Source organism: Anguilla rostrata, chromosome 2, assembly GCF_018555375.3.
Source record: "Anguilla rostrata isolate EN2019 chromosome 2, ASM1855537v3, whole genome shotgun sequence".
NCBI classification, from domain to species: domain Eukaryota; kingdom Metazoa; phylum Chordata; class Actinopteri; order Anguilliformes; family Anguillidae; genus Anguilla; species Anguilla rostrata.
Window position 1 is genome coordinate 13,069,162 of NC_057934.1, and position 15,611 is coordinate 13,084,772.

General features: G+C 42.2%; 1 protein-coding gene across 5 annotated transcripts in view; it reads right to left on the reverse strand.

The window, feature by feature from the left end:
- Positions 1–15,611, reverse strand: part of ryr2a (ryanodine receptor 2a (cardiac)) — a 164,222-nt gene that overhangs the window by 104,349 nt on the left and 44,262 nt on the right. For all 5 annotated transcript variants that reach the window (XM_064320554.1, XM_064320553.1, XM_064320552.1 and 2 more), the window contains exon 2: positions 1,985–2,104. In XM_064320554.1, coding sequence (XP_064176624.1) covers positions 1,985–2,104 — 120 coding nt within the window. The remainder of the gene's footprint in view (positions 1–1,984; positions 2,105–15,611) is intronic.

Genomic DNA, 15,611 nt, shown 5'->3' on the forward strand with positions numbered 1-15,611 from the left:
ATACTGCTGAGTAAGACATCGCTGTTTCTCAGGTCTATCAACGCCAGGGTCAGTTCTGCACACCTGACAGCAGTCCCCATCATTACACAGCATTTTTATACGTCGCAAAGCAAGCCCTGAAAAGGCTGACTTACACCATTATCCGCTGTGCTAGATAGCTTTAGTTTAGCAAAAGAAACTATTTAAAAATAATAAGCAGGAACAAAATAAATATCTCAAACCTAAAAGTCTCTTGTCAATAATTCTGACCAATTTCTAAGATCAGGGTGATGAGAATAGCTTCAGGAAAGTCTATTTTCCAACACAATTTTCCTAGAACTAGAAACAGCTGTTGCCTGAGACTATATTTGACACCAGCGTGTACTTTGACAGGTACACAAACAGGCAAACAGAAACAAGCCACTGTGAAATAAGCAGGTTATGGTGACAGGCCTACACCAATATAGCAGATAATGACTGAAGAGAAAGGTCAGAGAAAAGTCGTGTCTGTGTGACCTAAAATCACCCAAACAAGCCCAAAGCGTTTGCATGGCTTATCTGAACAATACATCCCATATATTCACTAGGACAGCTCTATGACAGCTTCTTACTCCATATCATAACCCTAATGAAAAAACAGGTGGGACCGAGACTTGTAGATGGTTGTTCTGTTCTTTTGAATGATCCACATTATAGGGATCTGGGCGTAGTGCTGTAGGATTCCAAAAATGGAGGGGGTGAATAAGATTCCTTCAGAAGATAAGAGAGAGATTGGAGTGGCAATAAAACATTTACAAATAGAAGTGAGCATCACCCCTTTGGTTTGCTCGTGTGGCAATACTCTATGTGTTGCCCTAGTCTTTTACTATACTTCCATACTTCATTCACTTTTCCCTTTTCAATTTAATACAGAATATAGATTTAATATTGAATGTAAGTACAGTGTGTTGCAGGTAAGTACAGTTATTTGTGTTATCTGGTGTTTAGCTCAGATCTTTACTACTACCTGTCCATGTGAACCATGCAGCCGCCAGGTGACAAACTACAACAAATCACACGCTGACATGCCCAGCTCACTAAGGTGTGTTGCCTGGGAGATGAGCGCTGGTTTGGTGCAGACCCTAAAGGGGAGCACAGTTGATCCTCCAGGCCTGAACCATGGAGCTTCCATTTCAGAGAGGATCAAACCATTCGGTAGTACAGCTCAGGGGGGTTCAGGTAGTTTCTCTGTTTTCATTTCAAATTTGAAACACACACTGCAGCTTCTCCAGAACACGTCTGTTTAGATGAGGTCCACAGAAAATTCAGGTTGAAACCAGGTTGGCTGCCCAGCAAAAAATATAATTAGCATTTGCTCCTGTAGCACAACAACATTTTGCACATTCCTTCCACTGCCCCGAAATGATCTCACCTTGTAATAACAGGAAATCCAAAGGGCATTCATTATCTGAAACTATTCAAGAGTACTGCATCATCCTGCAAAAATGTCTAGTGAAATTCTGAAATTGGGGCCATGGCCTGTCCAGGTTCTGTAGGTTCAGTGTTTGTGATGGAAACAGAATTAATGAGATTTTTGCTTGAAGATTCCTGATAATGAAAGGGTTAGAAGGAGAAAATTTGGTGATATACTGGAAGTTGATGTGAGGGATATGTACTAGATACCAAAAAGCCCACAAGCAGTGAATCAAGTTCAACTGCACTGGGCCTGTGCATCCCATCTGTAGACTACCTCAGAGTATGTTTTGGAATTAACATATCTGGAGGGATAGGCGCTCATGGTTCCATGAAATCAGAGGTGTTCTTTTCTTCAAACATTGGGGCTACAATTCACTAGGAGTTTCACCTTGGAGATTATAGTCAATTGGTACTTTGAGGTAGAGGTGGCTTTATTTTGTCATTAGCAGTATTCCAACTTCGGAGATACAGGCAGTCTATATTTTCTGGTGCACACAGTCTACCCATAAAGTTACAGGTAATATTTGTCAGGGGTTATCAGTGGTCTTACCTTGGAGTTTGAGGTAGACTCCAAGAAGCAGAGTCTGTTTCCAAAGCCCTCGGCGGCCAGACATAGCTTCTGCTGCTCCTTGTGAACGGTGGCGGAACACTGGAGCACCACCTCATCATCCTGTCAGAGACAAAGAGCACACTCATCAGACCTAACTAAACACTAACTGATAAGAAGATCAGCCAGATTGCCAAGCTTCCATTCATCATTGCCCCTTGGTCAGAACAAATCAAATTCCAAAAAAAAAAACACTCAAATTGTAGATTGCATGGCACAAACAGTTAACAGTCTAATACAAATACATATAGTTTATATATTTTTTAAATCCTACACATTGAGGGGAAAAAAACAGATTTGACAAGAAAATCAGATATCTTGACATCTGGGGCCTACACAGTCAACATGGTGCCCTGACTAATCTCAAAGCCTGCCAGCCGTCTGTCATGAGGGCCAAAGGCCCCCTTTTCAATTCTGGAACAGCCAAGAGATCCTCAACCCCAGCACCAAAATGAAAAAAGGGTGCGTGTTCCTCTATGAGTCTGTGCACGTGCATGGGTATACGTGTATCATACGTGTATCTCAGAAACCTCCAGTGAATATTGGAATTATAAACCCTGGACTTGAGCTCTGGCAAACACCTCAGCCAAGAGGTATGCAGGAGATGAGAGGGATCTCACTAACTTGAATAAAAATCAAGCTGCTGTGAAGCTTACAGAAGTCGTTCATAAAACCACAAAAAACTGCATTTGTTGAGCAACTGTTTTCTCCAACAGTACACACTCTGAACATGATGGTACTGCATGGTTCTATATCCTGATTTTTGTACTGGCTGGTACATGCTATAATTACAACTGATTTTAAATGTAACACTATAAAACAGTCCTAGCCAGCAAGCAAGGTACAAACATTTTTAAATAAATTTTAAGTTATTACAAAACAGTCCAACAAAAAAGCCAAATCATACACCCAAAGAGGGGCCAGAACACCAAAAAATGAAGACCACAAAGCTAAACAGCTAAAGTGATTACTTTATAAAGTATCAGTTAACTGCTTGATCAGAAGAATCTATAAGGATCATGTATCTGCAGGACCAGGGGTGAACACCACTGTGTAGCTTATGCCTTGACAGACTATCAAAGCTGTACCTCCACCTACTGACAATGGGCCATTGAAAGTTATGCTTTTTACAGCATTTTCTGAAAGGCATATGGCATGACCACATTTCTTACAGGGCAAAACTAATAATACTAAAATTATTATGGAGAGACGGATGTGGTTTTCATATCACCTTATCTTTAAGAGGCTGGAGTAACACAGACTTATTTTGTAGGACTTTTCGGGGTACAATATCACTTTAGGGAAGAATAAAAAAAAACATTACATTCATTAAATTCGGTTTTGCCCATGCAACAACAAGGGCTTAGAGCACCACTGAAGCAGGGAATGATTTCATTTTTATGGAGTGCCTTAACTTTCAATTTAGTGTGGATTAAAGTCAATTACTGTAGCAGTCGTATGAACACTGTGACGAAGGACTTCTGTGTCCACCCAGGAGACTCAGACTGACAGAATCAGCACTTCACAAAATCCCATTCCAGCAATAATCCCCAGAACTGGCTGGAATCCCCAGTGACAATACGAATCGGGGCCTCCTAAAAGACAGGATAGCAGAATTCTTATGCAAACCTTTCACCGTTCACTCATACAAGAAAAACCTACCACAAAAAGCCTCGCCAAAAAATAAGTGCCACTCACTTTACCCAAAAATACTGTACCTATGCCACCAACTCAAGTAAAAATACCTAGGCTATAAGCTGCCAATTAATATTTGTATCTCTCCATACAGCCAGGAATGTAGTGAGTCATAGCTCAAACCAAAACCTCTCCAAACCAAAAATACCTGCACTTCACACTAGTGTTAAAAATATGTGTATCTCCCACATACCAACAACATCTGTACCTCTCACTAATGTTAAAATATGTGTACCTCTCACAGACCAAAAACACCTGTATCTCTCAATAAGACCAAAAATACCTGTACCTCTGAAGACCAAAAATCTGTACCTCCAATTTAGGTGAAATACCTGTTCCTTTCACTACAACTACAAGAAACAAATTACAGTATGTAGGCACCAATCCTGTACATTCTTTTACAGCAACAATAAACATGAATTTCTTACTATGGATACAACACCTCAGTCTTAGGTTTTCTCTTATTAGTGTTCGAGCTCAGCTCAGTAAGCAACATGCATACAGCCTATGTGGTAGTCATCCACAATCCCAATCAATGGTTCAGATGAATACATGCGGTACACATTATTCTTAAGTAGGCCATCATTTTGTAGCATAAAATGAAAAGTACAGTTTTATGATTTAAGTAATTTATGGAGCAAATTCAATCTACATGGAGCTATCAGACATGCAGCTGTGAGAGAGGAGCTGTTTTTCACAGTGCTTAGGGTGTGGGGGAAAAACCTCTTCCCCAAAAATGGCCTCGCTGCTGTTTTGCTGTGAGGCTGATTTTGGAAACAAAGAGGAACAAGTGCAGGCTAGGCCCTATAGCTTAAACATTGCAGGTTGGCATCTGGGCTGTGTTACAATCAGCTTGTCCTGTCATGGGTTTAAATCAGCCAGGCTCCTGCTGACTGGTTATCTCCACTCAGCTCCTTCGTTAGAGAGAGACACGCCTCTCCTCTGATTGGCCCTAGCTCTCCCTTCGCGCTGTGTAGCCTGCAGTGTGGATAACGGTCGCTGGCTCGTTCGCTGGCTCGTTGGCGGGTGCGTCAGAGGAGAAGGCACAGCTCAGCTGCAGTGGGCCCAGGCACAACTCAAGAGACACAAACCGTGATTACAAATTTGGGGGGGGTGATAAAAATGCTCATCTGAGGCCGTGCACTGTCTCCACAATTTCACAGTTGAGAAGTACCTACGGGATGGCAGTGCTTCATAATAATTAGGAAACTCAAAGAGTAACCAGACAGGTTCAAGCCTCAACCGTCACACCCTTAGGGCAGAATACTTGGGCAGCATCATAACCATCCAGCCATTATATATATAGACAAGCCATCAGTCTCCATTAAATTCTGCTGAGATCAAAACAGTATAACCACCCTCTCCTACTTCTAGATGCAATGGGGCATGTGCACATCTTCAATCTTGTATTTCGCCTTTATTATCAAAAAGAAACAACTGGTTCTACCCAGGTGAGAATGCATAAAATGTTACAGAGGAGAGGTTATAGTCATATAAATATGATAACAGTGTGTCCCAAAGTCCAAAATCACCCGTAGTTAATAATCATAGTAATATAAATCAGGCATCTGGGACATAAACTAGTGCCTCATCTGTCTTGACAGAACCCTAGCTTCAATCACCACTCTTCCTAGTGTCTCAGCGGTTCATAACTCAAGACACAGGTGATTGAGATGAATGATATGGGATGGATGACTTCGAACGGCACGCACTGATTGATTTAAGACAAGCCGAGGTGCTTTATCTCTGTTTGGATCAAACAGGCGCCATTGACTCATAATTGCCTGTCTCATAAACATTTTCAATCTCGAACCCGTGACTCAATCACAGCCGTCGGGGAGACGTATGCACGCGCGCGCCGCGGCGAGATCGCAGCAGACCGCGGAGCTCACGGTGGAGGTCTGATGCAGACGACATGCGATTAAAAGGTTCCTGCTGAAGTCGTGCGCCCTTACAGAGTGTGTCACTGCCACAGCTTCACTCTCACTGGCAAACCAGCGGCTTGCTAACAGCCAGATTTTTAATAGTATAATATACAATACACCACAATTTCTAAGATCAATAACTATGGTAATAATAATAATACGAATAACAGAACAGCAATGCTAATTTTAATAGTACTACTATTATGGGTGGCAGTATAGTATAATGGGTAAGGACCTCATCTTGTCACCTAAAGGTCCCAGGTTAGGACACAGACACCCCTGAGCCTGTAACTTAATGTAAAGTACTATAACCAATAATACAATTTTCTTATTATTACTGCCAGTATGTCAATACCCAAGTTCACCTAAATAAAATGATCTAGCCCTTGATCATCTAGTTACAAGCTTTAGCAAATATTCTCATTCACATATTCACAGTACCTGCCCAGAACATGGCAGATGACATTAGGCCAGCTTAGCATGGTGGCTATGTCTGTTTGTTTGCTTGGATTCCACACAAACAGCAGATCACAGCATGAAGCAGGTCAGCTGTAGCCAGTTGTATCCATTAATGATTTAGATACAGGTACAGGTTCTGTGTTGTCCTTGTGCCAGGCAGTTTTGCTTGGCTTCACCCAACCAGCTGTCAGACATGAACATGGACAATACAGTGGCACAGAACAATACTGAGTGTATTATCTAATCCACACCACACAGCACACAGTGAACGTTTCGATGTACTGTATGTGGTTTGCTTTAAAGTGTGCCTTAGATTCAGATCTGGGCTGTGCATTTTTTTTCCCAGTTATGTTATATAACATCGTAATGTTGTTTTTCTGATGTATAGAAGTGAAAACACATTTTTGAATGCATTTTGTTGTTTAGTGCACTCAGTATTTCGCTCATATTACTCAGCTGACATTATCCTTGTCAGGGCTGTGGTACAAAACCATTAATGAACTGCTGGAAGACCATGCACGGGCAGTGAACACAGGGCATCATTGCTGACAGTCATAATAGTACCATCACCATAGTCATATGATCTCTTTCAGCCTTGATAAATCAACACAAATACACAGTAAAATGTTAATTCAACTCCAAAAGAGTACATATGCGTCCAATAGGGACCATGTGTGCTTAGTACGAGTTGATTTAACACTGTACAGTTTACTGTGTAGGTGTTTCATTTTGTTTCATTTCAGTGAGTAGGTCAGAGTGAAAAAACATTAATCCCAAATCATTTGACAAGATTATTTTGTGCTCACAAGACCATTCCCTGGGCGGTTTTCTTTTCCGACCCGAATCTCCCTATGGTCCTTCAATTTGAATTGGAGGTATTCAAAACTTATGCCTAGAAATATTTTATGGACCTGCACCACTCAATGGAAAATGTACAATAGCAGCTGTCAACTATAGCAAGCAGGCCTGGCCTGGCCTCAGGCTTTTTACCCTGAGCTCACAGTTCATTAAAATGACATGATGAATCAAAACCCATCAGCGGCAGCGCGAAAAAGCCCCACACTGCAGTTAGGAATCAATTTGCATTAGCAAACAATGCGATCATCTGGAGGCAGCCCGGACCGAGCCGCACACTGTGAGCACCCTGAATGCGGAGCGGCTGCTGCCATTGGCCACCCACTAGGCTGGGAAAGCCTGCAATGATGTGCACTGGACAGAAAGAGAGGGAGAGAGAGAGAGGGCGAGAGAGAGAGAGGGAGAGGCCAAGAGCCCTGCAGCAGATTCTTGTCCAGCAGAATACAGTCAGTCTCATTTATGAGCCCGCGATTAACAGAGCACACAATGCAGACCAATAGGGCCCCATTTCACAACATCATGGAGGCTACGTCTCTGCAGACTCCTGCATAGGGTGAGAGGTAGATAGATAGATAGAGAGAGAGAGAGAGAGAGAGAGAGAGAGAGAGAGAGAGAGAGAGAGAGAGAGAGAGAGAGAGAGAGAGAGAAAAAATAGGGAGGGAGTGGACAGGAAGGAGAGGGAAGCGAAAAAAGGGGTGAGAGAAGACCAGGGACAGAAATGCAGAGAGGGAATGAGAGAAAAAATAAAGAGAGAATTCGGGATGGAGAGAGAAACCAGAGATTGAGGGGGAAGAAGGAAGAAAAATAAAAAAGAGAAAGAGAGGGAAGGAGAAAGGTAGAGTGAGGAAAAAGAGAAACAGAGAGAGACTGCAGTGCTCCTACACTGCATAGACCTGTTGTGGACACAATGAATTCATTTCACATTAATCTAATCTATGTGCAACACAGTTGTGCTCCCATATCAAGGGGACAGATTACACAACACTAGCCACTGCTGCAGATCCCATTCCCATAATGGAAATCTGGCTTGTAACAGATATTATAGCTGCCTAATTGATTTGCCAGACCACTGATTTGCATGTGACAGAAATGCATGCATTAACACATTTGTTAAAGACGCGGTCTGTCTATGTATGACTGTCTGTACAGTGTAACAGACAATAAACTAATACACACAAACTAGGCCAGGCGTGTGTTGTGGTCAATAGAATAGAGGCTACTGTGAGGTCCAAAAGCAGCAAAATGTTTAGGTTTCAACTGTCATTTTTCCATTATGATGTCATTAGTAACTCATGTGGTCATCTCTCATAGTATCACATGCAGGAAAAATCCATTTCCTGTCTCCTCAGTTTTCCTTTTTCCATGTTTATTTAAATGTTTAAATCAATTTCGCTTATTTCCAGATCCATGTTTTCCAGATATTCACTTGGGCTCATTTATACAATATTTTATACAATATTGTTGCAGTCAGACTAGACAGCGGTTAGAAATACAATAATAAAACAAAAATACAAAAGTGCATACCAGTCTTTCAGTAAAGACAACAATGAGACACAAGAGGCTATAGTTCATCATGAATATTGACATGGCTTTTTTGCATGTCAGTACATATTAGACATAGCATAGTAATTTACAATCTACATTAGCTCATTTGAAGGGAGGACCACGCAGTCACATCCTCCATTTTGCAGTCATTCCATATTTTATTTATATGTGAGCTAGAATACTGCTAAAAGACTTCTGTTAAGATGGCTGTGACCAACAACAGCTAAGGACTTGGCTGTTTGGACAATAATTTCAGAAAGTAAGGCCAAGGGTAATTATCTGGGCAGTGTCTGAAATCCAAGAGAACAGGCATTAGACACCAAGCAGGTATTTAATTGCTGGGTGATCACCAGGGCAATCCGTTCTGCTCCTTGTGTCAATCACTTGAGTTAATTCCTTGCTTTGTCGGAAAAAGGCGTCATATCTTACAAATATGCCCGCTACACACAGGCTACGGCTTCTTATTTGGAGCCAGAGCATCTCGCCAGTGTTTCATCTGTGACTCAACAGTTCACACGCACGTTCTAGGCCCTGTTTGCTATGAAAAGAGATGCCAATCTGTTGTGTTGCTTCCAGTCCTGTGAAAGAAAGACTCCATCGGCAAGCAGGCCATTTTTAAGAGCAGGAAATCTGATCTCTCCAAGTCTGGAGAGTAAAGAGTAAGGAGGTCTTATCAGCATCTGGGATGAGATGTTGAGGAAACCCTTCTGTGAAGCTCAGAAATCTCTTGTTCACATCCTGACAACAAGAAATGCTAATAGGCCTGCTACAGAACATATATGAACTTGCACAGCTGATAATAAATTGAAACAATAGCACCCCAACACAGGCATTTAAATATTTTACCCTATACCTTTCTTCCCCAGAATTAAAATTTCACAATACTCCTCACATGTACTGTACTCATCTGTAGTAATTACAAAAAAGTGGCAAGCTCTTCCGTAAAGGTACAGCCAGTTTTTCTTTCCTTCACAGGATGAATGGGCAGTCGACAGATGGGATGAAATTTAACAGAGTGCACCTGTGTAAAGCTTCCTCAATGGAGCTTTGTGCTACAATCCCCCCCATGCTGTGCTAACAGACGAGATCTTCAGAGATTTCCTAGACCTTGGCCAGTCACTGAGCATTTTGTGTTCTGAGTGAACAGCAGACACTTGGAATGGAGTTACTGCTGTGTTGGTGACTATGATAACGGACACATTCTTAGGACATATTCTAAACCTGTGAATTTTCATCTTTTACAGAACAGTTCATATGTTATCCATTTATACAATCTGAAATTCATTTTTCAAGAGTTGTAGCATCTGGGGAATTAGCCTTTTGGTTGCGGATCCTGTTCTACAAACAGTGCACCACACATATCTGTCATGAAAACCAATACAGACCCAGCGTTAACAAAACATGACGGACAAACACAATGACAATAAAACAATGTGACTATGACCACAGAGTGTGTAATTACAGGGTCCTACAGGAGAGGAGGACTGATAGTTCAGTTTTAATCTGGCCTGTTCATCAGTAATAGAGGGGAAATATAGCCAACGCAGATGTTCCCCGTATGTAGACTCCATCTCGAGGGGCAGCTCAATAAGAATCTTGTGCTGACAGAGCGCATATTAGCGTTCGCAAAATGGCCAGCATCTTCCTCAGGCAGATAGAGGAGGGATGGGGACTATTCAGCAGAAAACACTGGGAGTCTCCTCATAAACCACAGCAATGTGAAAAGAGGAGAAGGCAATTCGGACGAAAACAGGCCAGGAAGCTTTGAGTAAAATCTACGTCATTGCCTCTGCACCTCATTCTCTCTTTCTTTCTCTCCCTCATATAGTGTTTCTGCGTACACACGCATTTGTGTGTATGTGTGTGTGTGTGTGTGGTGATGGCTCCTGAAAGCACAACATTCACGAAAGAGAGCAGAGGAACAGTTGTTTCGGGCAATCCCTCTCTTCAGGTTATTACCCCAAATTGCTGCAGATTAGGGTGCATTACCCATCTTTGATTCCTAGTCTGATTATCATATGCCTGAAAAGTGGCCGTTTTCAGTTCACTGTGGACTTGAGGTTAAAGCTTAATCACAGGCAGAACTGCAACTCACCAGGCATACACAGAACAGAAATACAGTGGAGAGAGCATAAAAAAAAAAAACAAGTACTATACCTAAGACAATCAGGAACAGTGCACTTGTTAAACCCCTAATAATTTGAGATGTGTTCAGGAATGGAAAGCAAGGCAGAAGTTATTTCAAGACTTTCTAATGATTTGTCATTCCATAAATAACAATTGTATCAAAGGCACTGGGAAACAATGTTTACATTATCTATTACTTTGTTCATTGCTGTGTTGGCTATTGTCCGTTGAATAGCTTCAGTCCTTTCACCTGCCTTTGAACAGATAACTTGAATGAATCTTATGGGGAACATCTTATGCATTCTCTGTCCCCATATTAATATCTTCCGCCCTTCACACATGCAACTGGTTGCCAAGACCCCTTAAAGGGGAGACTGATGCTGGGCAGCTACGTTTAAGAGTTTCCTGTCTGAAATGTAATAGTACAAACCACCCAGCTTTCATGAAAGGGCAACCGGAAACACACTGTTGTTTGATGACATCAAAGCCGAGAGAATAATTGACCACTTATCATCCGCCATGTCAGAGGGGCACTGCCCTGTCACTTTCTGATTGTTCCCTGAGGCCCAAACCACGCTGGCCTGAGAGACCGTCAAAACGAACATTGATTGGGCGTCCACAGAACAACAGCTTCAGACAAAGAAACTGCGTGCACTTGCAGCTGAGGCCCCAAACAACTATGATTCTTTACAGAAAACCTGTCAAGAAAAATTGGCGACAGAGAGGCCATTTCTAGTAACCAAATAAATCAGGATCACTTATTGATTCTTCACTTCTGTTCTTCTTAATTCCTGCGCAAGAGTTGAAGTCAGAAAAGCCGCTGTGAGAATTTTCATTTCTGAAACAGCATGTGATCAATCTAACTTCACCACCGATCAACTGCAATTCATCCGTGCCGCGGGCTCTGTTTGTCAAACACGGTAAAGAGGCATAATCCATCGCTTAATAATGTTACTTCAGCGGCGGGAGATGTGTCCGTTATCTGGTGTGACCCAAATCCAATCATACATAATGATAGTCTAAATCCACAGGGACGGGTCGGAATTTCAGTGACACACACTCTGAGCCAAACTGCCAATACCCTGCAGGAAAATGGCAGTCCATCGATCTTCAAGCATCTTTATTGTGAAGACACGGGCCTTTGAAAACGCTCGGCCGTGCAAAATCCCTTAAAGTTCTAACTGGAAGAAGCCAGAGGACGACGCCACTCTACAGTAATAGGCTTTTCCATTACTGTGGACCGATATTCTCCGAGCTTCAAAAAGGCTGCGCTCTATTATGGTCAACTGTGCTCCTTGCTGTCACATACTCTTTTCAAATAGCTTACACCCGTCCCTCATCAGAAAAATAAATATACACCTTCAATAAATTATTCAAATATTATTTTTCAGCATACAACACCGGATATACCTGAAGAATCATCTGATGGGAAATAATTTTGGTTTGGCCTACGCTTGGTTTAAAGCCAGTGAGACAGACAGAGGTAAGGCAGAGCCTTCATAAACACCCCACTGGCCAGGGATACCATGTGCTGTCAGTAACTGAGCCGTATAAACCAATCAAAAGACATTGCTCTCCAGAGCAAAACACTCTGTGAATCCTCATACTCCCATCACCAGCTAAAACCTGCAAAACAATGGCTGGGATTTCAGTCAAATGCACTTCATCACTTTAAGAGCATATGCAATTCAATAAAATCAAATCAAACCTTCCTGGAGGATTCCACCCCTATATCACAATAAAGGCAGCTCACCACAGTGATGTACTGTGGAGGAAGTCAGAGGTTCCAGTGAAGATGAGTTCTCTCAGAATGATAATACCATGGCTTGGATTTGATAGCATGAATGCCGGTCTTGTAAACAAGCCTGCCTTTTGTGCTAAAGGGCCCTGCTTTTCTAGCATGCAAAATCCAGCTCAATGTTTACATCTCCTAAGTATTAGGATAACACACCATAGGGTAAAAAAGATTACTGCTACTAAAATCTTTGTACTGTAATAAAAATTACTTTTAAAAAAGTACAACTTAAATAAAATACATCATCCAAAATATACAATGTTAAATAGACCTATAAATACAGTACTGTAGAAAAATCAGTGTAGAAAGTATGTCAAAAAGAGCAGTGTAATTTGTAAAGTGATAGGAAGCATACATTGAAAGAGAAGGACAGATAATATGAGTATAAATAGTATTATAAAACGGGTAGCTCAAATCAAGCAATCTGATTGGTTAGCGTCGGGCTGAACAACGCCCCTTAGCTGTGATATAATAACCATATACCACAGCCTGTCGTGAGCTATTGCTTAAATATTTTCTGCGGTACAGAGGCCCATGAACAGAGATATTATGGACGGTAGCAGGGCACACTATTTTGAAAAATTAAGATCCTGTCCATCCAGTGGTAATCTGACAGCCTGTTGAATATTAAATGTGCTTTTTTAATCCACCCTCTACGCCAGAGAAGATTGCATAACGTTCCCTGCAGGCAGAGCAGCTGTTGCCAAAGTTTCATTTTGCATTTGGAGGGAAGGCCTGAAGATAACGAAATAATAAATAAATAATAAAGCGCAAGATACATCTATTCCGATTCACATGAATTTAAACAACACTATCCAGGCAACGTATGTGTCATTTCCAATGTAACACAGGACACTTACACTTTCCCCTGGATTTAGCTGAAAACTGCCAAGTCATCTCAAGGAAAGTGCTACTCAAATGAAAAAAAAAAACAACAAATCCGTACTTAATCCACCTATGGATTACAAGTGACTTTTTCCCTTAAAATAGCTTGCCGGTTTTGATTGAATCCCGGGGTCACACTCTTGTACTGCAGGAGCAGATTATCGTACCTCCACGTCCGACAGTCTGCGTCTGCCGATGCAATGCTGTGGGGAGTGCTGTCTGCGCTGCAGGACCGCATGCCTGCGCACATCCTGCATGCACTGCACACTTTCGCTTCTCAACACCAGACGGTTAATTCGTCATTCCTTTCCGCTGCATGTCACATGCCAGTCATGGCAGAACCCAGATTAGCTCAGGGAATTATATACGGGCGAACACTGTGGCAGGCAAAAAAATAAATAAATAAATAAATAAATAAATAAAATAAAATATAATCACACAACTGCACAATGGCCGTCCGCCTCCCCACAATGGAATGCCCGTCCAGGCGATTCACGCCCACACTTGCACTGGTAGTAACACCACGCAGGCAGGCCGTGCGGTTATCAGTATGCTCATTACTCTTTGGCCCGAATGGAGAACAGCGTGCCCGCGAGACAGCGGGATGGCGGCGAGGTCATCGTCCAGAACGTGGCTAAATGTCAGCGGGGCCAAGCATCCCACTTCCGTGAGGTATCGCCCATCGACCCTGCCAGAAAACCAGCCCTTGTCCCGGTCTCACGCACAAACCACGCAACACCAAGCTTGATTTTATATCGCATCACAACATCAAACAAATCCAGCCTTCCCTTTTAACTCACACGTTAAACAAATACACAAAACAGTATCAAAGCATCAAGAGTTAGAGCCTGACTGAGAGCACAGATCAAATGACTGAACTCCTGACCTTCTCACAACAGAGGAAAACCCTGCAGACTGCAGTATAATCTGAGTCTATCTCACCCAGCGTCAAGCAACCCAAACTGATATTTGTTTTATTAGAACTGGTTGGGTTTTTGTAAAACCGTATAAATCCTGCAGTCTTTTATCATTTAAATCTTGTAGCTCGTACCCGCTGATGCCAGTCTCTGTATCCCAAAGGTTCACTACAACAGAGCAGCTGAAGCTTCCTATTCCTTTTATGGACTGTGGAACAGATCAGAGATGCACCACATTAGCTAGTTTTAAAAGTCAACTAAAGAACCATATTTTAAGATTTGATTTTTGTTGATTTGGGTGGTTTTAATTCATTATTATCCATCCATCTATCCATCCATCCATTATCTATACCCGCTTATTCCTGGTCAGGGACACGAGAGGTGCTGGAGCATATCCCAGCATTCATTGTTCAAGAAGCAGGAATACACCCTGGACAGGCCGCCGGTCCGTCGCAGGGCACACACACCACTCACTCACACACTCCTACGGGCAATTTAGAGTCTCCAATTAGCTGAACCAGCATGTCTTTGGACTGTGGGAGGTTAGCAGAGATCCCGGAGGAAACCCACACGGACACAAGGAGAACATGTAAACTCCACATAAATTTGAACCTAGGACCATCTTGCTGTGACGCAGCAGTGCTACCCGCTGCACCACTGTGCTTACAATAACATGTTACAATAAAATGTGGATATCTCAAAAATCCCTAGCCCATGTGATGTGTAAACAACGTCTTAAATGCAGCTGCTTTTGAATTCTTTTCTGAACTGCAGGTAAACAAAGAAAGTTTACAAGTTTACAATTCAAAGCATGCCAAAAAGCCAGTATGACACAGCATTGCATCATATACCCATAAATGCTGAGCTATACTCAAAACACTTTAAATGCTACAAAACTGATTAGTTAAACAGAGGAAAACAGCAGTCGGGGAATACCGGTTATTCCACACATTGGGGTTGTTTTCTCACATTTTTTATTCTCTGCGATTCGCTGTGTGACTGCAGCCCAAATGAATACAGCATCAGTCATAATAAAGATTGACTGACGGATCGATTGAGTGGGTTTAAGCTGATGCTCTAAAAATGACAAAGCACAGAACCGTGGCTGCCCACCGGTTGCCATACACACCCAGTTCAGCCGTCGAAGATTTCAGACAAGGAGCGCCGATGTGCCTAAGAACTAAGACGACGCTCAGCTACAACAAGAGATCTGATAATCCTATTAGCATTAAGAATGAGCAACCTTGCCATGCATGCACATCTTATTAATGGAATGTAGCCTAAGCTAATCAGGGCTAACACCCATATTATTGGTGTTAAACAAACAGCATACAGTACAGTGCGTAGCCAGCAGGTCGTGGTCACTG